We start from the raw sequence: 22,976 nt of genomic DNA, 5'->3' as shown, positions 1-22,976 counted from the left end.
GTATGTACATATTTAATAGAGAAAGAAGCAATAATATTTCCAGAAGAATGAGTTAGGAATAACTAAGGATGATGTGAAGTCAGTCTTTGTGCAAGCGATCATATAACAGAGTCAATAATATGGTTTTATCAGCAGATCACAGGGCCTTCTTCCCCTTTTATTAGTGACATAGATGAATACACACACACACACATCTTCTGCAAAACCATTAAAAATGTTACTTAATGTAAGAAAGAAAGAATGCCATTCTCTTTCACATTCTTCTAGTTTATTATTATTTCTTGAAAAGCATTGCTGGGGATTTTGTATACGGGTGCCTGTGCTGTGTGCTGAAGAGGGCTTTGCACCGTGCTGCAGTGAGCTAACCTGCATTTTTCTGTTAGCTGAGGGTGTAGTGATAGCTGGGCGCAGTAAGGTTGTGAGTTAGTTGAGCAAGAGGGCTACGTGTCCTGGGCCAAAAAGAAAGGCAGACACATAGCGTATCGGCTTTTTCCTCTTTGCTGTCTCGTTCTCCTGCCAGCCTCTTTCTCCTCAGTTAGGACTCCACAGATAGTATTAAGGATTTTTCTTTTACCAAGGACCTCCCAACTTGGGGCATGTATCACCACACCTGGCTAATTTTTGTATTCTTAGCAGAGACGGGTTTCTCCATGTTGGTCACACCGGTCTTGAACTCCTGACCTCCCAAAATGCTGGGATTACAGACATGAGTCACTGTGCCCAGCCTTTCTTTTTCTTTTTTTCTAATGGGGAGGGAGGAGGTAGCTAACAACAGGTCTCTGGGTGGATACTAACTCTGCACACAGGAATGGAAGGAGGAATCCAGAGGATCTGCCCCTGGAGATGGGGGTGACCCTGAGAGCCAGTGGCCTGCAGAGAGGATCCATGCAACCTCAGAGACTCAGAAAGCCAGTGACCCCATCCATCAGAGCAAGTTTCTCGCCCTATGCACTTTTCTTGAAGAAAATAAACCTGGATAAGGTGAAGCCAGTGGGCTTAAAAGTTTCACTGCCAGTCCGAACCAAGGGCCACAGCTCCTTGTTAAGCCAAATAAGCATTGCAAAGAAATAAAGAAAGGTACTGAGAAAAGTGATTACAGGTCCCAACTGTGGAAAAACAGTAGAAACGCAGCTCTTCACTTCATCCATTATTACTTCATGCAACATTTTGAGAAATCTCTTCTTCTTTTTATGGTGTAAGATTACCTTAATAAAAATATAAATAACACCCATCATTCAATGATATTTAATTTACTGTAATGTTAACTAAATTTCAAAATTGTATGACTCCATTGTCCATTTTATATCACTGTAAAATGTTCTTGTTTGTGTATCCTCCAGATTAGAACTTAGGGAAATTTCAAGTATTTGGAACCACTAGCTTTTATTTCCTAGTGTCACCAAGTTGGGAGCAATTCTGCCATGGAGGCCTCTCTGCTGCCATCTAGATGGCTTCCATTTTGGGCGATGACTCTGACTCACCAGTGGCTGTTGCCTTCTTTCTTTCCTAGCACTAAGCAAGTTTTCCTTAGTATCCTCTCTGTTCTCAACTCACACCCTCCATCGTAGTCACTCTCAGAAACCAAGGAATTCTTTTCCACTTCCTGATTGCCTGGCTTTACATTGGGTGCTTCAAACAAATCAACCCTAGTGGGGGCAATGGCAGGTGTCTGTTTTTCCTGACTCAGTATTAGTGATATTTAAAACAAATAGGAATTTGAAATGTGTTTCTCTGTATTTTTGGACCGTCACGCTAGTATATGCTTTATTTCAATTCTAGTTTGAGGCAAATTCCTCCATTTGTTCAATCACTTTTCCCTAGTTTGCTTACTTTTTCCATGTTTTTTCTCTTTTACACCTAAAGGTAACCTTGAAAAATTACATGTGACATCTTCATTTCTACAGGTGTCCCTTGTTGGGGAAATATAAATGAAAGTAAAAGGTACCAACCCAGAAGTCCTCACCATAAGGGTATTGGAGAAGGAAAACACTTTTATTATTGAATAATCATTAAGCCAGAATGTGATGTGCGTCACAGGCAATCTGCTAAGAGTTTGCAAAGACAGAAAAATATCTCAGCCTTTTGTATTGCTGAGCTGATGCAGCCCATTACATACATGTTCTTAACATAAACTCTAGCCTTCAATTATGGGGATTTGACTGCACCATTTATCACACATAATTCGTCCTAGATTCATGTGGTTATGGGGGCGATCGTGTGTGTTAATGGGATTTATCTAAATGAAAAATAAACTCCTCTTATCTTCATGATAAGAGGTAGTTTAACTTGGAGCAAGATGCCCATGGAAGTTGGCCTCCTACCCTTCTGCAGAAATCGCAGATAGGGATGCAATCTCCTTTGATGTTGATGTTTCAAAGAAATAGTTCCCACATTCTTCATAATGCTGACGAAAATCCTACCCAGTGTTCAAAAAGGTTTGTATACATTTCAAAGAGGAGAAAAGACTTAAAGTAACAAGTTTTCTCAGGAAATTTAAAAAGGGGAGGGAAGATTGGTCTCTTCCTTTATTTTCAACAGAGAATTAAAACCATTTAAAATTTTTATTTGTCCTTACACCCTGCAATAATGGATGCTTTTTTGCTTAACTGACAAATGGGATTGCCAATCCCATTTGATGAAGTAGCATATCAATGCTTGGAAATATATTCAATCATACTTTTTGTAGTAAAATTTTCTATAACATGGTTTATTCTTTGGAATCACCTCTTCTTTTATTTTATTGAAAAATCATGCATAGGTCCATGGTGATGCCAATGAGGATTAAGGAAAAAATACATTAAAAAGCTGACCAAAGAACAAATGTTTGGGAAGGCACAATTTTTAGAAATTGATTCGGGAGCTACGGGCGCTCTTTATAACAACAACAAAAATGGTTAAAACTTATTTAATTAGCATTCCTCTATGATACGCATGCCTGCTACTTAATGACTGACATATTTACGAATCTCTTACACAGAACAAGTCAAGGCTCTGTACTCAGGGCCTTTGTAGTGGTTCTTTGCCATGCGATGACGGGTACATGGATCAGACTTAAAACCAATCATCATTCTGGGCACAAGGTTAGCTAAGTCCAAATAAGCCCAATGTAGCCACATCTGATCCACAGATCGATAAGAGGGAGAAATAAATACTTATTGTTGGAAGCCACTGAGGTTGGGGTTGGGTTTTAAAATCTCCATTACTGCAGCAATAATGAAGATACCCTTAATATCTTTTTAAAATATATTTTATTTTTAGAGTAGTTTTAGTTTCATAGAAAAATTGAGCAGAAAGTGAGAGAGCTCTCATGCGCACCCTCTGTTCCCATATGGACAGGTTCCCCACTATCAATATTCTGCACCAGAGCGGTCCATTTGTTAACAGTTGATGAAGTTACTTAACACACCGTTGTCACCAAAGGCCATAGTTCATATTCAGGTTCACTCTTGGTGTTGTACATTCTATGAGTTTTGGCAAATGTATGATGACATGTATCTAACATACATTATAGTGTCATGCAGCGTAGTTTCACTGCCCTAAAACCTTTTGTGTTTCACCAAATTATCTTTCCCTCCTTACAACCCCTGGCAACCATTGATCTTTTTACTGTCTCCATAGTTTTGCCTTTTCTAGATATTGTATGGTTTGAATACTTGAATACAGCCAGAACTGAAAGAAGTCACTGAGATTTAGTGGGAAAGTGGAATAAAATAATATTTGACAGATAAACAGGGGCTATTCCATTTAAAACCTTGTACACGATGGTAAAGTCTTCATCGCTATTTGATGTACAATGGAAAGCTGCTGAAGAAGAGATCTAAGCAAACGAAAAGAAAGTTTTAAAGCTCTGTTTTAGAACATTGATTTTGGAAGTATAAAAGATAGGTATTACTGATGAATGTCAAGTCTGCGAGCCAGGGAGAAATAAGCATAATACACACGTCTGGGACCTGCACCACAGGATTCTGGTGGATGCAACTCCATTAATGAGATGACTGGGTGACCAGGTATGGAGTGAGATTGACTGTGATAGGGAGCAGCTAGGAATGACAATGACGTTTGAAATGTTTAAGTTCGTTATGTTTGAGATATTTATGAGATAGAGCATTAGTTTTCTATTGCTGCAATAACAAATTATCTCATACTTTGTGGCTCACAACAACATACATTTATTCTTTTATTTTAACAATTACATATAAGTAAACACTTTAGGTACATGTACAAAAATAATTTTCTAAAATATATCTGTTTAATAACATACTAATGAATATTTGATCTTATAATTAAATCAAGTGTATAATATGTTATTGTCAAGAAAACTCTACAAATATATCTTCAGAAATGATACTCTAAGTGATTGGCTTGGGGAGGAGATCAGGGGTGTATTTGTTTCATGCTAAACTTACCTGGAAAGAGAAAATACAGTTTTAAAATGGAAGTTAAAAATACATAGGTTCTTACTGGAAAAATAAACAACCATGAATTCTGGTCAGGTTTTACTCAACAATAGTTGCCAAGGAAAATAAACATGTTTACATTTATATAACATGAGTTCTTGCTTTTTCACAGTTCCCAGAGAAATTATTCAGAAACACGTACAACAACTAAAGTATCAACACACTGGAATACTCCTTATCTAACAAAATATTTTCTTTAGTCATTCAGTGATTGACGGGATAGGCATTCTCTGCTTGGGTTGTCCTGAAGGTAGAATTTGAGGCTAGGGCTTGGATGCAGATAATTCATTTCATTTCAGAGGGGATCCCAGGAAACATGAGTGAGAGAGCAGGGAGACTGAGACAAAAATGGAAAAGAGCTAATTTACGGATTTGTTGATGAGGCTGCTTCCTGAAAATCTGGGAGATGGGTTTCAAGGGGACTTCATAAGAAGCATTTGGAACCCCTCCCACTATTCTTGACTTAAAGGCAGAGGCTGGAGCATTTGTCTACTGGCCCTGGTCTCCGCCGGTTGAAGATTTTGGGAAGGGCAGGCTTAATGCTTCCAGGAACGAACTTGACATATAGCCCAGTTACCAAGTATCTTCTTTTACAGCTCATGTTTCTTATCCTAGAATGAGGTTTCAAAAGACATCTGACCACAGGGTGTGCTATATTCTGTAAGTGCAAATTCATCTGAAAGACAGTAATTATTAGAAAGGTTTACAACATTGTTCAAGAAGAAAATATCTTTATTTCTTATATGTTTATTCCCCTAAATCTATGCTACTATAACAGTTTCTTTACTTAACGACTTCCAAATACACTGTATTTTTATTTTTCTGAATTACATCACATTGCATCCATGCCTATATGATTATTCTTAAGAGTTTCAGGTATGATGTTTTGTATATGATACATATTAAAACTTAACAGAGGTTAGGGCTTTCTCTTCTAGAATAAAATGTCTATAAGCTGGAGGGATAGTGAAGCCTTAGTTCAATCATCCAGGTTTTGGAAAGAAGTAAAGATGTACTTAATAAATATGAAGGCACTCAAAGTTTGTAAATCACTGTTGGTTTACACTAAACACTTAATAGTTTGTATCACTATTGACTCACTCCCTTTTTTTTTGGCTATTTATCAGGAGAGTATGTATAAAACAGGTTTTTTTTTTTCTCTAAAAGTCTATGAGTCATTTATTGGCTGAGGTAATCTGACTTGAAAATAATTAACTTGTCCTTTTAATTTTTTAATTGGTAAACTTATTAGACCTATATTTTAATGTATTCATAGACATAATTTTTATCTAAGAAAAGTACCGTGTTCAGATAAGCTTCAATTTTGAAACAGAAGACTTCATTTAGAGATCTTATTCTTCTACTTACTTGTTTGGTGTTATCAATAAGAATTTACCTTCCTGAGTCTTGGTTGAAACAATAACAACACAATAAGAACTTGGTTGAAAAAAAAAAACAACCAGAAACCCAAAGTTACCTGACCAAGTAGCTCTGATTATAATTTTTTTTATTTAAAAATCTCACTGTGCTGAGCAATATATAGATAGGTGATAGCTAACTAGATAAATAGATGGATGCCCAGACGAGCCTGTTGAAGGATGAGAGGCAAGAATAAGTTGATTCAGCTGGCAATCAGCCAGCCCCCAATCAAGAGCCAGTCCAATGCTAGACATAGGAATGAGGCCTCCTAGATCATCCAGCTGGCCAACGCACCAGGTGAATTATAGGTACAATTCAAAGAGGGAACAGCTGAATCAGCCCAATCAGTCAGCCTAAACCAAAGGGCTTGGCTGATCCATAGAACTGTGAGGCATAATAAATGGCTGTGGCTTTAAAAATATATTTCATAAGAATATTTTCACTAACATATCTCTGTCATCTCTAATAGTATATGTCTCTTTCTTTATTCAAATAAACATATAATTTCTATATCCTGTAATTCACACCTTCATAGCCATTAACTTTCTTTTGCCTAAATCTATATTCAGCCAGATAGCCTACTTCACATTTATTTTCCAATAATTTTAATGAATATTTTAGTGAAAAGACTCCTTGAGAAAAATCATGCCGGTGGTGTCCACATAGATAGAAAGAACCTCAAATTTTGCTCTTGAAATTCTGATGCTTTTTGTATTAGGTAGTATGAAAAGTTACAAAACATCAAATAAGAGAAAAAGATTTCAAAAATAGGGACTATAACACCAGTAGAGAGAATGAAGATTGGTTTAACTATGTAGGTTGGTGCAAAAGTAATTGTGGTTTTTTACTTGAATGTAATGGCAAAACCCACAATTACTTAATGATAAAAATCGCAATTACTAAATACAATTCTTACCGGTTTCATAATAATCATAGAGCTGAACAGATGCTGGCTTGATGTTGGATACGAGTGCATCTTGTTTGACAGAGAATGAGAACTGAATTTCTTTTTGAGTAACCTGAGAATAAATTAACATTGTTATGCATATTGAGATGTATTCCCTCAATTTCTCTCCATTTCAAATATTCAGAATTATTTTAGCAACACTAATTTGATACTTAAGCCCTTAGGAAAGCTTTTTTAAACATCAAAAACAAAGACAAAAGTAAAACCACTTTGTGCATCAAGCATATACATCAACGCACAAACTAAGTTATGACAGTAAACTTACATTCTCCAGGTAGAAAAAGACATGGGTGGTTTTGATTTCTACTCGCTGTACTTTGCCATCTTCCTGAAGCTAAAAATAAGAAAGAAAAGAGTGCTGAAAATTCAGGGAATTTGGAATACAAACATCTAGTTATCCAAAGATGAAATACTTGATTTCAACTTGGTAGTCTTCCTGTATCTTTATAAAACTTGCAATGTTTCTATAAAGCTTCAACAACAAACATTAATTTTGGAGATTTATTCATTCAACATTTTTGAGGTATCTGTCTGTATAATATTAGTTTCTAATTTTAAATAAATAGAATAACAGAATGAATATAATAATAACTAAACACTAACTCATCTACCTGTTTTTTAATGATTCACTGTTTGGACAATATAAGAATATAAATTATTTTGAGAAACTCATCATTTTACTTTTAGACACACATAAGATTCGAATTTACTCCTTAAGAATAGAAAATGTATTCCTTTTTTAAAAATAAACTTGTGGCCAATGTCTAGCGTAGAAAAGGCCCCAACACATTTCATCCATTCTGAAGTTATTTCAGTTGACAACATTTAAATCTTTACCTTCTTAACTGACGGTCTGTCGGGGACAAATCCTGAAAGCATCTTCACATCAATGATTGCCATGTTGGAAGAGTTGCGCTTTCCGTAATAACTTTATTTTTTTAAAAGCACAAAATTTAAAATTCAGATACACTTTGATCATTACTTAGGAAAACAAATTAAAAATAAAACAAATTTTCATGCAAAAAAGTTTATTTTATCATACCCTTTATAGAGGTTATTGTTCTGAGATCGGAATAATCTAATTATAAACTGAAGTGAGTGGTGCTCAGAAATGACACAACATACATCTTAATTCATTCCTAAGTGGACCCAGAGAATTCAACCCAGGTCTGATAGTCTTATTTTAGAATTTGATGTTTCAAAATTTAAGAGATTTCAATATGTTGATTTGCAAACTAGAAACTAAGAAAATGTACCTCTTGAGGAGGAATTTATAGAGCTTTTTTCCCTTCCAACTTCCTTCTCTTCCATATTTTTACAAAGCCAGATTTATTTTTGCACCTACTATAATCTTATAAAATTTAGGCAATTTAAACAAGATACAATATATTTTCCAAGAGGATCAAGACAGGACAATCCTTCCCATACAATAATTGGGATGTGGTTTCACTCTGAGGCAGAGAAAGACCCTAGGCTACCTGAATTAGAGGAAGAGGGATATCTGTGATTACCTAAAAAAGAGTAGTTACCTGGCTGAAACAACAAGGTCAAATTTTGCATCAAATAATCCTCTGCAGAAAACATTGGCTGTATACACAGAAAGGGAAAATCCAGATGACTTCTTAGGGAGCAGGATGTTATATCTCAGAGTAGGCTTGAATAAATATAGAATATGTTATTTATTAACTAAAGGATTCACTTTAAACTTATTACCTCCACATTAACATTTCAACTTGAAAGTTAATTTTTACCTCTCTGCTTCTTTTTTTTCTATACAATTAGTAACACTAGTAACTTTAGTTGACATATTGAACATATACTCTGTAATTACTTTTAAATGCTTTTTATATAATGTTTCCAACAACCCCTTGAGGTAGACATTATTTTTAACATCCATTTTATAGATGAGGGGAATGAGGGACAGAGAGATGAGTAACTGGTCCAAATTTATACAGCAATTGAGTAGCAGAGTTAGAATATATCTATGCTATGTTTGGATAATAATTTCAATAATCTGATTTCAGCCTTAAGCAACTGATAAAATTACTATAATGTCAGAACTTCAGGAATCAATGTAAATATCATGAATACAATGAATAAGTTAAAAGAGAAATTATAGAATCTAAATCTAAAATAATATGATTTGATAATAGGCTTGGTTAAAGACTTAACTTGACCTAATAATCCCACTTCAAGAAATACTTCCAGAAGATATACCTGTTCAAGTATGAAGTAATATATTCACATTATTAATTTCAATTCTATATATACTAATCAAAGAAGGGATCTACTGCAACTGTCCAGAAACATTTGACATATTGAGTATACTCTGGTATATTGGACTACACAGTATGGAAATGCCAGCTAATAAAGGTAGAAGGTGTGATAGGATTAGAAAATCACCACTTTGTAATTCTTAATGAAATGGTTGATCAGGTAAAGATCATCAATGCATGTTAAGCCTTTTAGGTAAAAATTGATGATGAACTCAACATTTGCATGATCTCAATGTAATATTTTAAATGTTAATTGCTGGTGCAAAGAAGAAAAAAGAAGCAACATTAATGGGGAAGTATGGCTATCACCACCTTTAACCCAGGGATCAAACTTAACATCACTAATCATGATGTGCCTCTGGATGTGATATAGTATATATAGAGATCTAACTTTTAGTTACAGAAGACACAGAATGAGGCACCAAATTTGATGGAGAACAATCTGATAAAGTCAGAATTACAGAAATTCTATACTACAACTCGCCTGATCTCTTCAAAAAATTAATGTCACAAAAAATACAAAAAACTTGATAGATCTGTTAGGTTAAAAGGGACTTGAGAACCATAACAAATAACTGCAAAATATGGTCCTTGATTAAATCCTGGCTTGAAAACCGTAAAGTATATTTGAGGATAGAGGTTTGATAATTAAATCATATCATAATACAAACTACTGTTATTTATTTATTTATTTAGAGATAGACTCTCACTCTGTTGCCCAGGCTGGAGTGCAGCAGCACCATCTCAGCTCACTGCAACCTCTGTCTCCCCGGTTCAAGCAATTCCCCTGCCTCAGCCTCCCGAGTAGCTGAGATTACAGGCATGTATCACCAAGCCCAGCTAAATTTTGTATTTTTAGTAGAGATGGGGTTTCACCATGTTGGCCAGGGTGGTCTCAAACTCCTGACCTCAAGTGATCAGCCTGCCTCAGTCTCTCAAAGTGCTGGGATTACAGGCGTGAGCCACTGTACCTGGCCAGGCTATTGTTAATTTGTGTTTACTCTGATAACATCATTGCAGTTATGTAATGGTATATCCTTTTTTTTTTTTTTTTTTTTAAAGAGAAGCATATATAACATATTTAGGAGTGGCGTGATATCTCTAATTTACTTTACAATTCAACAAAACAAGGTGAAGCAAAAATGACCAAATGTGAACAAAGCATTGAATCTATTCAATATACTATTCTTTCTAGTTTCACTTAGATTATAATTTTTGATAAGGGTAAACAAGCCCCAAGTTACCTGCACATAAACACAGCCATTGCCGCTCACTTCCACCATATACTTTCCCTTAGTTGTTGGCAATAGAATTTGTTGTAGCAACAAACGATTTTTATCATTCACTTGGAAGGCTGTATTGAATGCTTGGTCAGAGAAAATCTGCACTGAATTTTGTCTACTCTTGGAGAAAGTGAGCCTCTGGAATAGAGTCAGAGCTTGGAGAGCCACAATGGTATCCTAAAAAAAAAATGGCAGATGGTATTAAAGCATACCATAGGGCTTAGCAATCAGTCAAATACAGCTGTGATTCATTTAAAAATAATTTAAAATGCCATTATATTTTTTCCATGCATTTTGCTTTATTTGTTAACTATGCTGTCTTGGGTGCTGTATAACAAATGTGGTTTGTGGCAATATTTCTATTCAATTATTTAACACAGACAAAACATCATTTAATAGAATAAAAATGTACGAAGTGCTAATAAGTTTTTTTAAATGCCTACCAAATCAGGCTTTGTTTTACCTGGTATTAAAACATACAACAAGGCTAAAACATCAATGGAAAGAACAGCAAGACTAAAAAGATGACAAAATATATATGACTTTATATTTCAATAACAGTAGCATTTCAAATCATTGGGATAATTAATTATTACATAAATGACATTGAGACAACTAGCTCGCCATTTCAAGTTAGGTCTCTACTGTAAATCTATCAAAACACACCCTATGAAATTACATCTCATAAAAGTATATCCTGTAAAGTCAAAATATATCCTATAAAATGAATTAGTAATCGAAATACAGTGAATTCATAGTACAGAAAAGTCTGGTTAATATTTATATAATTTTTTGTGTGTTGAGTATTACACTTAGTTTTAAAGTGAGAATCCTCAGTAGAATAATTACATGGACTGAAAATGAAAATAATCTATATATTTAAAGCATGATAAAAATTGGAAGAAAAATAAAAAATTGACAAGTATAAATTTACTATATTCAAAAGTCATATACATAAGGAAAAGATTAATATCCCTATCAGGAAATGCACAAATCATATGACCAGGAAATTTATAACACATGAAATAAAAGAGATCTTCAAAAAATGAAAGCATATCTATCTAAGTAGAAAACAATGAAATTTATTTTTATACAGAATAAATTATTACTTTTATTGTGAAATGATTTTGAAATTATATAATGAACGGTACTCACACACTGCAGATGATAATGCAAATTGATGCACCTTTTCTGATAAAATTGTAGCTAATTTTACATAGAACATTTAGCAGGTTATTACTTAAGTTTTTATTTTAAAAATTAAAGTATCTTTGAATAAGTATTTAGAGATTACTAGATAAAAATGCTACATCTGTAAAAAACCTAAAAGACAGCAAATTGAAAGATGATAGCAAGTTTAATTATGACAATCAGCTCATTTAATTCCACAAATGCAATATATAAATTTAAAGACCAATACCACCAATGCAAAGCAGGTGCTCAATTTTCTTGTACTTATAAATTTAAAAAAGATATAGAGTTACCTTTGTGGAAGAGAAACCTCCACGGGAGTTTTGCTGCTTTGCCACCCAGCGTACAATCTGAGAGGCATAGGAAAGTTCTTCTGAAGTTAGCCGTGGCTTGGAAAGAAGGGCCAACAGCCCATAACAGGTCATCTCTACATCTGCGGAGGAAGCCTGATGGTAGTAGAAAGACGATGATCCTTTCGTAGAAAACCACTCTTCCAGTTCCCAGTACACAGAGCCACCTGACCAAAAAAGTGAAAGGAATTTAACAGTGTCTGAGTCAAAGCATGAGATATACCTGTGTGTAGTCAGATGGGCGGTATTTGAGGGAGTGCAAACCTTACAACTGGTAATAAAGAAACATGATGAATTTGGGTCCTTTGTAGGGACATGGATGAACCTGGAAACCATCATTCTCAGCAAACTGACAGAAGAGCAGAAGATCAAACACCACATGTTCTCACTCACAGGCAGGTGTTAAACAATGAGAACACATGGACACAGGGAGGGGAGCACTACACACTGGGGTCAGTTGGGGGGAAATAGGGGAGGGAGGGTGGGGGGTGGGAAGCTGGGGAGAGATAGCAAGGGGAGAAATGCCAGATGTAGGTGATGGGGAGGAAGGCAGCAAATCACACTGCCACGTGTGTTCCTATGCAACAATTTTGCATGTTCTTCACATGTACCCCAAAACCTAAAATGCAATAAAATAAATAAATGGGGAAAAAAAAAAAAAAAAAAAAGAAACATGAGGGAATGATAATGATCCCATTGCGAACCATTCTACTTATCCTGTATGTTACTCCAGGAAAGGTTAAAAACACTCACCTTCCTTTTTTGCTTTTTTGCTCAGCTCACTGAGGAAGAATTCCCTTTTGTCTTCATAGCCTACCAAACTATAAGTGTAGGCTAGGAGAGCCTGTTCATAAGTAGTCACAGCTCTCTCCCTAGATATGGTCTCTATGCACTGGAGGCCCTTTTGAATAACCGTAAACTGCAAAGATTAAAAAAGAAAAAATCAAATGTGCACACAAAAACACATACAAAAACACAGATGTAGACATGATTACTGCTGGAAGAAACTCAGGAATGAATCTTGTCTGTGCTGAAATGTTCAAAGGGCAAATGTAACACATTCATTTTAATTTCTATATAGTTCCATCTGCACAGTGTAATTTGACTATTCAGAAGGATATTGATTCAGCATTATTCAGCATATGCCGTAGCTACAAACATATAGTTCTAGTTCCTATTACTATATTGTTGGCATAAAATGTTCTAAGTGTCACCAGTGGGCTACATACCGAGACTGGGTGGCCAGCTTCAAGCAGGGCGCTGATAACATAGGCAGTTAGAGAGATGTCATCATCTTCTTTTCCCTGAATGAAATGTAACGGTAATTTGTCAGTCTTATGGAATTCAGAGGAAGGGTTTTTCTAAATCTAATATATTTGAAATCTCAGATTGGTTGCTTTTTCCTACATTTTTGGGAGGTGAAGTTTTTCATATGCTCAAAAGACACTGTTTATGAAAATTAGGAAATAGTGAGCAAAAATCTGAAAAATTTATAGAAATGGGAACATCACTTGTAGAAATAATGTGTGGGCCTCAAAAGGCATTTAGAATTGAAGGACGGAGAGAATGTTCTGCAAAGTTCGAATTCAATTCTCACCCTCATATTTACCCTAGAAATAATATAAAAAGTATCATAAAAAAAAGTATGCTATGATATTACAATGATTAAAAGAATATAGTATAAAATAGAAATATTTTATAGAATTATAAGCAGCAGATCAATCAATAGAATAGGTAGAGGAGAAAGAAATCATATCAAGTATAAAAACAACATGACGAAGTTAGCCTCGAAAATCAGTAGGAACAGAAAGCACTAAATAACGAGAGGTGGCATAAGTGGTGAACTATTTAGAATATAGAAGTAAATTATATATAAATTATGTGACACACTGAAATAAATTCTAGCAGGTCAATAATACTAGTTATAAAGAAAATCAAACTAGCTCCAAAAGATGAAAGGGCAATTACAAACGAGAAAAATTAAACTAAAAATGATCATACAGGCCGGGCGAGGTGGCTCACGCCTGTAATCCCAGCACTTTGGGAGGCCAAGGTGGGTGGATGACGAGGTTCAAGTGAATGAGACCAGCCTGGCCAACATGGTGAAACCCTATCTCTACTAAAAATACAAAAATTAGCTGGGCGTGGTGGCACATGCCTGTAATCCCAGCTACTTGGGAGGCTGAAGCAGAAGAATTGCTTGAACCAGGGAGGCGGAGGTTGCAGTAAGCTGATATTGTCTCACTGTACTCTAGCCAGGGCAACAGAATAAGACTCCATCTCAGAAAAAAAATATGAAAAATATTTTACTTTTGAACCAATTAGCCTATATGCAAAAATAGACATTAAACATATTTTTCATATTTTCAAATATTTTTGTTTTCATACTTATATTACTCAGAGTTAGCAGTAGTGCTATGAATCAGATACTCTACATGTTAAAAGAATCAATATTGTGTAGTTAAAAAATTACACTTTTATGACAAAAAGAATACCTAGCTAACATTTTTATATTAATTACATGTTGAGATGACATATTTTGGACATGTCGAGCTAAATATATTATTATAATAAAAAAAATTACACTTTTAGGTAGCTATTCTAAGTCAATGAGCTTATATGTTTACATTCTTACATGTAAGAATGTAAATGAGAGGCACATTTACATATAAGAATGTAAACAAAACATTATGTTGAGTTTATTAAGCATTACTTAAAACTCAAGCAAGATAAATAAATGGGAAAAAAAAAAAAAAAAAAAAAACTCAAGCAAGAGTAATAAACAAGTTTTCATTTATTCATACAATGATGTATAGGGAGCTATTAATTTTATGTTTTTAAGTTATTCTAATGACATGGTAGAGTTATTATAAATAATGTTAGGTTTCAAGAAAGGAAGATCAAAGACTCATGCAGGATAATCTCAATTATGTTTATAAAGCATTGGGAAAAAGAATGAAGAAAAATATTGCCAAAACATTAATGGTGATTATTTCTGAGTTGTTGACATATGAATAATATTTTGGTTAATTCCTTGTATGAAATCTCCGAGCTACTTTCAATAAATAAGTACTTCTATAACAATTATGAAGAAAATATAAGTTTTAAAAAAACCTTAGAAATAAAAGACATATTCATTATGAACACTTAACTCAGGGATATTAGCAAGTAAGAGTGAAACAAATTGAATTCTAATAATAAAACAATATTAGTAAAGAGTTTCTTAAATTATAAAGCACTAAACTATTAAGAATTATCCAGATTCTGTTATTTCTTCATTCACACTTTACTAATCATCTTGTCACTGCACCCTGCCCCCGGTCACCACAATTACTGTTAGAATCTTCTAGAGGTTTTAACCTGATTGAAGGAAAGAAAATGTTCCATTTGCTATAAAGAAACATTTTATTGGTTTTCAGGATAATTCGTTTATGCTAATAGAAATTCCAGTTCAATAATTTTTACCAAAATTCCAGTTCAATAATTTTTACCAATTTCTTCAGTAGTACTTTGGGATTCACTAAACAGTTATGATAAAAGAACAGGAAACTGTAAGGTAGAATTTCTTCAGTACCTTCAAAGCATTGTTGAAGACTTTGCCAAAATTCAGGAAGCAGCCATCCGGTTTCTGAATATTTGAGAGCCAAATAAGGGTTTGGGATTGAACTTTGTCATCAATATAAATGTAGCGTTTAGCCTGTGCAAATGACTTGTAAACAAATGCAGTGAGCCTGGAAAAAATGATATACAGTCCATATTATAACAACCATTGAGAGGCAGGTGAATTCTCATTAAAATGTGTGACTTCCTTCTTGCCAGACACGGTGGCTGACGCCTGTAATCTGAACACTTTGGGAGGCCTACGCAGGCTGATCACAAGGTCAGGAATTCGAGACCAGCCTGGCTGCTATGTTGAAACGCTGTCTCTACTAAAAATACAAAAATTAGCCAGGCTTGGTGGCAGGCGCCTGTAGTCCCAGCTACTTGGGAGGCTGAGGCAAGAAAATTGCTTGAACCTGGGAGGTGGAGGCTGCAATGAGCCAAGATCACACCACTGCACTCCAGCCTGGGCAACAGAGTGAGACTCTGTCTCAACAAAAAGAAAAGTGTGACTTGTTTCAGTTAGATTTTTTAGTTTCACATCCTGAAAATCCCTTTCTCAAGTTTTAGCCAAGTGTGTCCATCCAGCCAGCCCTTTGGCTTGAAGGATGATTTCAGTTATTCTAGTGACATGGCAAAGTTATTATAAATAATGTTAGGTTTTGAAAAAGGAAGACTAAAGTCTCATACAGGATAATCCCAGTTATGTTTATAAAGCACAGGAGAAAAAGAATGAAGGAAAATATTGCCAAAATATTAATGAATATTATTTATGAGTTGTTGAAATATGAATAATATTTTATTAAATTGCATATTACTGATTTGTTTAATTTGTATATTACCGATTTGGTAATAATTTACATATTGCTGATTAATAACTTAAATCAAGTCTCCATCCATTCGACTTAAATTCTCTCTTCCTCTTTCTCTGAATTCATCATTCATGTCCTCAACGAGGAGATACCTTCTCTATAATGTCTTTCCAGATTCTTTTATCTCAATCTGTAGCAAAACTAGAATTCCTGCACTTGTTCTCTCTCAACATCTAACAGCTTATTGGGAAATTATAGAATGTTGTAACTAGAAGAATATTTCAGAGGCCAAGATGAGGTATGTGTGCCTTATCATTTCATGATAACCCGAGGTCTACAGGGTTTAAATGGCTCATCCAAACAGGAGCTATAGTTTATGCTTAGTTAACTTCTCCATTGTAAACTGGCATTCCTAACAGGTAAACACTGTCAGATTTATCCATGTGTGAATATGCATTGCATTTGGTCCAAACATATCCTCATATAGTTGATGGAAAAGTTGCCGTGCCTATATACTTCCACAGTATCATGCGCATATTTTTATTACAACTTTCATCACGTTGTGTTTTAACTTTTTTTTTTTAACTTGCCTTTACCCACTATATTCTACACTTCCCAGAGTCAAGGATCATGCACTATCAAGAGGCAAAATAATGTAGTGAGTGAAAGCTCACATTCTGGAACAGACATTCAAGTTCTGCCACAAAATTGGCAACATGAACTTGCACAAATTATTTAACCTTTCTGTGGGTTACGGGCAGAATTGTGTTACCCCCTCACTCAAATTCATATGTTGAACCCCGAAGCCTCAGTACCTTCAGAATTCGACTTGTTTTTAAAGATAGAGTCTTCAAAGAGGTAAGTTAAAATGACCTCATTTTAGTAGACTCTAATCCAATATGACTGCTGTCCTCACAAGAAGAGGAAATGTGGACACAGATATGCACAGAGATAAGACCATGAGAAGTCAGGGAGAAGACAGCCATGTCCAAGCCCAGAAGACAGACTCAGAAAAAATATCAACCTTACTAACACCTTAATCTTGAATCTCTGGCTTCCAGAATCATAAGAAAACACATTTCCGTTGTTTAAGCCATCTGGTCTGTGGTACTTTTTAATGGTACCTAGCAAACTAATACATAGTGTTTCTGTTTCTTTATATGTACAATGAGTGTTATGATGCTATCTGCTTCACTGGGTTATTATGGAGATTTACTATCCTCAATTAGAAAAGAAACAGTAATGATGATTAAAACTAGCATTTGTCTTCTTATATCTCAGGGATGTATTACTGTTCCCAGGATATAGCAGCTAGAGGTGAATATGTATTTGTAAATAAAAGTTAATAATATAAGGAATAAAGTTTAAAATGTAACTAGCATCTCATGGATCACCCTGTCTTTTAGGCTTACAATAATAATGTAATCTTTGCTTAATTTATTTTGGTTTCAGTACTTATTTCACCATTTGCAGCAACTACGGCTCTGCTCCCATATGGGTTTTTAATGTCTCATTAAGAGGATTCATAGCCACACAACATGATTTCTGGGTGGTACTATCAGTTATCATAAACAATCTTGAAGCTATCTTTAGGTTAGGCTGGGATATGATTTTTTCATTGGAATAATTTGCTTATATAATAAATGTAGTTTCAATACTTTTATCCTGCTCTATTGAATTACTTTGCCTAATAATTTGCTTATTTATCATGTATATATAGTTTTGTAAGTAAAAGATAAAAATACCATACCATAAGTCCTTAATCCAAGAGCCCAAGAATCCTGCTAAAAGAATGTACATATGTGTGTGGAAGTTTGTTTATGTAGTTTGTGGGGGAAGATCCATAGTTTTTATAAAATTCACAAAAATCACTTGAAAAAAATAAGTAGATAAGAAGTAATTAGAAACAATTAGTTAAACTGATATAAATAATAAACATTCAAACCATGTATGTCCATGTTGATCTTTATGTCCAAAGGTACTATATGATCCATCTAAGTGTTTATAAGACAGCTGCCTCTGATATCCTAAAACAAGAAGAGATATTATTTTTCAAACTAAAAGGAATCATCCAGAAGAAGTTGGATAAGTTGAATATCTGTGTTAGTTATAAGTGGATGTATACATATAGACAAATACATTCATGTACTTAACAAGCAAAACAGCCGGGATTCAGGGATTTCACTGAGTTAAGCAAAATAAAGCTTCTAAATGCTTTACCTGCGGTCAGGTATCCAATAGCCTTGGATTTGATCTCTTCTGTCAGTTGTTGTGTCTGACTCAGATAGTCCAAGATGTAAATGTTGGGAGTGAATAGGGCCATATTCTGCTCTCCACAACCAAAAGGAAGGTGAAGAAGATTCTGTAAGTTTTGCATGGCAGAACCAAGAAGGTCTCCTGAAAAATCAATCAAATCAATATGAGGGACTTTATAAAAATTGATAAGATAAAGAATATTAGTTTGTATTCAAGATCTCTATGTCATAGATATTCAAAATGATTATTTTTAATATTATCTGGATTTTACTTTCTCTTCTATTTGTTGGGCCCACACTATAGAATCAGCAAGACACCTCAGGGCCTTGCTTTCAGAACTACAGTGGAGATATGTTATCCAAAGCAGCACAGCCAAGAGCAGAAGAACCCAAAAGTTTGTGGGAATCAACACTTCTTGAGAGCTCCCCGGGTGAAATAGAAAACTCCAAGTCCACCACTAATTCAAAAACAGTAGACTTTGGGCCCAAAATAAGCCTTTATAAAATGTTTACCATTTATCAGATACTGTTCTGAGCACTCTGCTCATATTAATTCATTCAATGCTTATAATAATAATACAAATGGGTACTATTTTTCTCATCTGTAATAAAATTGAGGCACAGAGAGGCTGAAACTTCTCCCAGCATCATCCAGAAAAGACACAGCAGAGTCAGGAACTAAGCACAGAAAATAGAGTTTCGGAGTACTTGGACTTGACCACCTTCCTACACACTTTCCACCAGTACCTAATAGTTGTGTAGCACTTACTACTTATCTGGAGACGTCTAAGCATCTTAACTCATTTAATTTTTATAACAATCTTATGAAATAAGTAATACCATTATCTTCACTTAAGGGATGAAGAAATGAGACACAAAGAGGTTGAGCAATTTTCCCAAGTGACACAGCAAGTAGTGAATATGTGATTCGACGCAGCCTTCTGGGAAAGTCAGTTCTCTTAACCACTATGCATTGCCTCTGTAAAGAACTTCTACAGGCTGAAGGCTGACATCATATCAGGTATCTTTTTGAATCACAAGGGTATGAAACTAGAAATAAATAACAGGAAGAAAATTCACAATAGGTAGAAATTGAACACATGCCTGAATACCCACTGGGTCAAGGAAGAAATCATAAGGGAAATAAAAAAATACCTTGATACAAAAGAAAATGGAAATACAACATACTAAAACTTATGGGATACAGCAGACGCAATCTGCAGAGAAAAATTTATCTTAATAAACTGCTATATCAAAAATGAAGAATTATCTCGAATAAATAATCTAATGTTACACTTTAAGGAAAGGTGTAACACTGTTTTTTAGAAAAAGAACAAACTAAGCCCAAAGGTAGCAAAAGGAAATAAATAACAAAGATCAGAACGGAAATAAATAAAGTAGAGCCTAGAAAAAAATCAATGAAACTAGTTTTTTGAAAACATAAATGAAATCAACAAGCCATTACCTAGGATCAGAAAAAAAGCGTGAAGACTAAAATAAATAGGAACATAAATGAAGGACAAAACCTTAGAACTTATACCACAGACATAACAAAACAAAACGAAACAAAAATTTTAAAAAAGAAAAAAAAACTGATACCGCCGAAATACAAAGGATCATACAAAACTACTAGGAATGATTATATGCCATCAAACTGATAATCTAGAAGAAGTAGATACATTCCTACACACAGATAACCTACTAAGACTGAACCATAAATAAAAAATCTGAGCAGAGTAATAATAATGAGTAAGGAGATTTAATCAATAATTAAAGGTCTCCCATCAAATAAAAGTCCCAAACTGGATGGCTTTCCTGCTGAATTATCCCAAATATTTAAAGAACTAATATCAATTGTTGCCACGCTCTTCCAAAAAATCAAAGTAATACTTCCAAATTCATTTAACAAATCTAATATTACTCTGACACCAAAGCCAGAGAAGGACATTCCAAGAAAAGAAAACTACAGACCAAGATCCCTGATGAATATAAACCCCCCAAATCCTCAACAAAATACTGGCAAATTGAATTCAACAGCTCATTAAATAGATGAAAATTGAGCCATTTGCTATTAAGTACCCTAAAAATAAGAAGGGTTTAGAATGTCGGCGCTGGATATAATAGCGCAGCATCTGTGACTTATATTTGTTGGACATCATTTTGGTAACGAGACTTATTTGCTCAAAGTCAAAAGCTCAGGTAAGCCCAGCTCTTCTTTGGTTTTGACACTGGAAGATGTTCTTGATGTAAAATGAGTGTTTGTCCCCTCCGTCATGAGTATTTTTCTGGTCTATACTTCTTCTACTGTACGTTTTTTCCACTGTACAGTATTCTTTAGATATCCATGTTAAGTCTTTAATCTGGGCTGTATATTGATGATGATTAGAAGGCAGGGCCTAAACAGTCCAGAATTGCTTTTAAAAATGATAGAAATAAATCATGGAGGTAACTATCTTTGAAATCTTGAATGAACAAGAAAGCAGTTCTCGCTTTTTAACAAGGAAACAATGACAGGAATATATTCTATTTAATTTTGGCATACATTTCATGCTTCGATGTCAAAACCTGTCTTACAGTTGTTCCTATTATCCTCAAGCTTGTCCAGTTGCGGGCATGTTACTGGGGTTCCAGGCTTACAGGGCCTGTGAGTTACGAGTAAGAAGCTTTGCCTGGCTTTGGTCATTGTCCCACAGGGACCGTTGCCTTTGTGTGGAACGCTGTTAGCTCCTACCTGTCTGTACAATTTCAGTGCAAAAGGAGTGAAATATCAGTGTTAACCAGTTCAGCATGCTGTGCTGTAAAAATCACTCATCTGTGAGAAAGCATCAAAGTTTTTCTTTACTGAGGTAGGCTTAAATGAGACATTAGCCAGAAATGCTAATGACAGGAGTAAATTTGTATGTTCGGAGATCAAATGGCCTTTAAGAAAGGAAAGTGAGTGTGTGCTTTGGAGCCTCTGACGCTTAATTTCTTCATGTGGTTGAGTATTTAGTCATATGTACCAACCTCAATTATAAAATTCTAAGGATAGAAATGGAGTCTAAAAAGATGACAAAACAGAACCATGGCAGAAATAGGTAAAATTTTTCTCTTCTTTCCAAGCTTATGTATTATAATGCTTTGCAGACTTACCAAGGACAGACCAGTAGGCTCTAGGTGAATCTTTTACAAGATTATCTGGTAAAGTTAGCACTACTGGTTGAGATACTGTGGATCCTAGGAAACAGCAAAGTGAAAATATTAATTCAGATCTCTCATATATTTTAAAGTCCATGATTTTGACTTTGATTATAATTTATCTTCTTGATTAGTAAATCACTTCATGTCTACTTATTGCCTTTTCCCCTCTAAAATAATCAGAAAAAAGGTCAAAAAGATTCCTATAATTACAGCTAATCATATTTACTTAAACTCTTCACAGTTACAATATAACATATAATAAAACCTTAACTTTGGTAAGTACATTCCAATTTACTTTTGCACATATTATTCAATTGGATTTTCACAAAACAACTTATAGGATGAACACACCAGGTGCTTTTCCTGCCTTGGTATAGAAGAGTATGCTTAGGCCAAAAGAAAATAAATTTGGGACATCACCTAATTATAAGTAATAAAACACTGAATCTGAACCCAGTGCTTTCGAACTGGGTTCAATGTAATTTTCATGGTATTAAAACACTTCACTACCTGAATATGCTCCTTAAGGTGACAAAATATTGGAAAATAAAATGAGATCTCTGGCTTCTCTTAACTATAGGAGTCTCTAGTATTTCTAACATTCAAACCAATAAATAGTGGCAAAAGCAAAATACATTAGATAATAGAAATAAATCCTGTTGCAGTCTGCTACTATTTGTAGGGCAATTAATTGTTGCAGTGATGAAAACAGAAATAGTTTCAGGCAATGGATGTGAAACAAAGCCCCAGATAGGTAATGAACATCAGAAGATGTAGTAATCAGAAAAAAAAGACTTATCAGAATTTGGCTCAGAGGTGGGAGGATAAGAGAAAGTTCTGGAAATGATATACATTAGGTAGAGAAAATTTTTCCCTGGTTGGGGCCTTTTGACAGAACTTTTAGAATCATAGTTATTATTTAATGACAAAATTAAGGTTTGGATGGGGAGAAATGAAGAGGTGGAGATAAGGGTTAAAGTCAAGGATACTTGAGTACCTGAACGAGGGAACAGTCGATAAGAAAGAACTAAAAGTTTAAAATTTGCTTTGGCTTGTGGAATTATTAAATTTTATTACTTGAAAGTAATTTAATCTTTCCCAGTAGCCATGTTCTGAGAAGATAAATAATAAAACCCTGCATTCTAAAACAAAGACAAAACTTTCATTCAATGTTGCCATGTCAGCA

At 34.6% G+C, this 22,976-nt stretch overlaps 1 protein-coding gene across 1 annotated transcript; it reads right to left on the bottom strand.

The window, feature by feature from the left end:
* Nucleotides 1-2,573: 2,573 nt before the first annotated feature.
* LOC116534108 (ovostatin-like) lies at nucleotides 2,574-21,884 on the bottom strand. Its single transcript, XM_032254215.1, has 13 exons — nucleotides 21,743-21,884; nucleotides 18,576-18,752; nucleotides 18,301-18,382; nucleotides 15,518-15,674; nucleotides 13,173-13,247; nucleotides 12,697-12,862; nucleotides 11,887-12,110; nucleotides 10,364-10,579; nucleotides 8,373-8,497; nucleotides 7,681-7,771; nucleotides 7,109-7,177; nucleotides 6,793-6,895; nucleotides 2,574-5,133 (listed from the first exon to the last, which is right to left on the bottom strand). Exons 1-13 carry the CDS (start codon nucleotides 21,882-21,884, stop codon nucleotides 5,069-5,071), a joined length of 1,692 nt encoding a protein of 563 aa, XP_032110106.1. The 3' UTR covers nucleotides 2,574-5,068.
* Nucleotides 21,885-22,976: the final 1,092 nt, after the last annotated feature.

Source organism: Sapajus apella, unplaced genomic scaffold (assembly GCF_009761245.1).
Source record: "Sapajus apella isolate SASKATOON/1434 unplaced genomic scaffold, GSC_monkey_1.0 scaffold86, whole genome shotgun sequence".
NCBI lineage: Eukaryota > Metazoa > Chordata > Mammalia > Primates > Cebidae > Sapajus > Sapajus apella.
The sequence above is the reverse complement of the archived record's forward strand: the minus strand, read 5'-3'. Positions and strand labels throughout refer to the sequence as shown.

What these genes read in the sequence shown, in the direction of transcription:
- LOC116534108 (XM_032254215.1), bottom strand. Translation starts at nt 21,884, where the DNA reads ATGGACTTTAAAATATATGAGAGATCTGAATTAATATTTTCACTTTGC. An exon ending in CAAAAAAGCAAAAAAGGAAG is followed by an intron (nt 12,111 to 12,696) that starts GTGAGTGTTTTT and finishes TTTTTTGGTCAG; the next exon opens with GTGGCTCTGTGTACTGGGAA. An exon ending in TCTTTTTCTACCTGGAGAAT is followed by an intron (nt 6,896 to 7,108) that starts GTAAGTTTACTG and finishes ATTTATTCTCAG; the next exon opens with GTTACTCAAAAAGAAATTCA.